The 1,013-nt window shown below is 56.7% G+C and overlaps 1 protein-coding gene across 1 annotated transcript in view; it reads right to left on the bottom strand.

Annotated features, from left to right (window-relative positions):
- The window catches only part of NPC1 (NPC intracellular cholesterol transporter 1), a 41,654-nt gene extending 40,852 nt beyond the window's left edge, over positions 1–802 (bottom strand). Inside the window, exon 1 of the mRNA XM_072411313.1 lies at positions 635–802. Within this exon, the coding sequence (XP_072267414.1) occupies positions 635–703 (69 nt within the window). The 5' untranslated portion in view covers positions 704–802. The remainder of the gene's footprint in view (positions 1–634) is intronic.
- Between the last annotated feature and the right edge of the window lie 211 nt (positions 803–1,013).

Raw genomic sequence — 1,013 nt, 5'->3', positions numbered from 1 at the left:
GGGGCACAGCGTAGGGATGAGTTGGGGGTACAGCGTGGGGATGAGTAGGAGGCACAGCGTAGGGATGAGTATGGGGGCACAGCGTAGGGATGAGTATGGGGGCACAGCGTAGGGATGAGTTGGGGGTACAGCGTGGGGATGAGTAGGAGGCACAGCGTAGGGATGAGTATGGGGGCACAGCGTAGGGATGAGTTGGGGGTACAGCTTAGGGATGAGTTGGGGGCACAGCTTAGGGATGAGTTGGGGGCACAGCGTGGGGATGAGTTGGGGGTACAGCGTAGGGATGAGTATGGAGGCACAGCGTAGGGATGAGTATGGGGGCACAGCGTGGGGATGAGTATGGGGGCACAGCTTAGGGATGAGTATGGAGGCACAGCGTGGGGATGAGTAGAAATGTGCATGGAGCATCATGCAGGCTCTGTGATTATCCCACTGACAAAAGGAACATTGCTGGAATCTGATCACTGCCCCTCTGACATGATCACAGCTTTGATATATAACAATACATAATGATAAGGTCCACACATGCAATGCACCGCACAGATCATTCTAGTAAGTAGCTGTATTCCTCACAATGATGTAGTGTGAAGCCGGTGTCCCCATGTCAGCACTTCATGCACTGGGGGTGACTTACCTCGGTAGGGAGGTGAGTAGCCAGGAGCAGGCAGAGGGTTACTATGGAGAGAAGCTTCGATCCCCCCATGGTAGTAGCAGAGCGGTGAGGTGTGTGAGCTGTCCGCTGTCAGTGTATAATACTAGCCGGGCTGTGCACACAGGAAGCCGCTCCCTGCCCGGCACCACACATCACCGAGCCCCGCCCACACAGACACGCCTCTTCCCCTGTACGGACACGCCCCTGGAACGCACGCTGCAGCCAATCGTTGACGAGCACTGTGGAAGGGGTAGCACGGGGTGATGGGAGTTGTATGCAATCTGTGACTGTCATGTACTCCGGGTCACCCCGACGCTTTACACCCCAATATCCCTGGGATGGGGGGGGGGGGAAGACCCGA

Source organism: Pyxicephalus adspersus, chromosome 5, assembly GCF_032062135.1.
Source record: "Pyxicephalus adspersus chromosome 5, UCB_Pads_2.0, whole genome shotgun sequence".
NCBI lineage: Eukaryota > Metazoa > Chordata > Amphibia > Anura > Pyxicephalidae > Pyxicephalus > Pyxicephalus adspersus.
The sequence above is the reverse complement of the archived record's forward strand: the minus strand, read 5'-3'. Positions and strand labels throughout refer to the sequence as shown.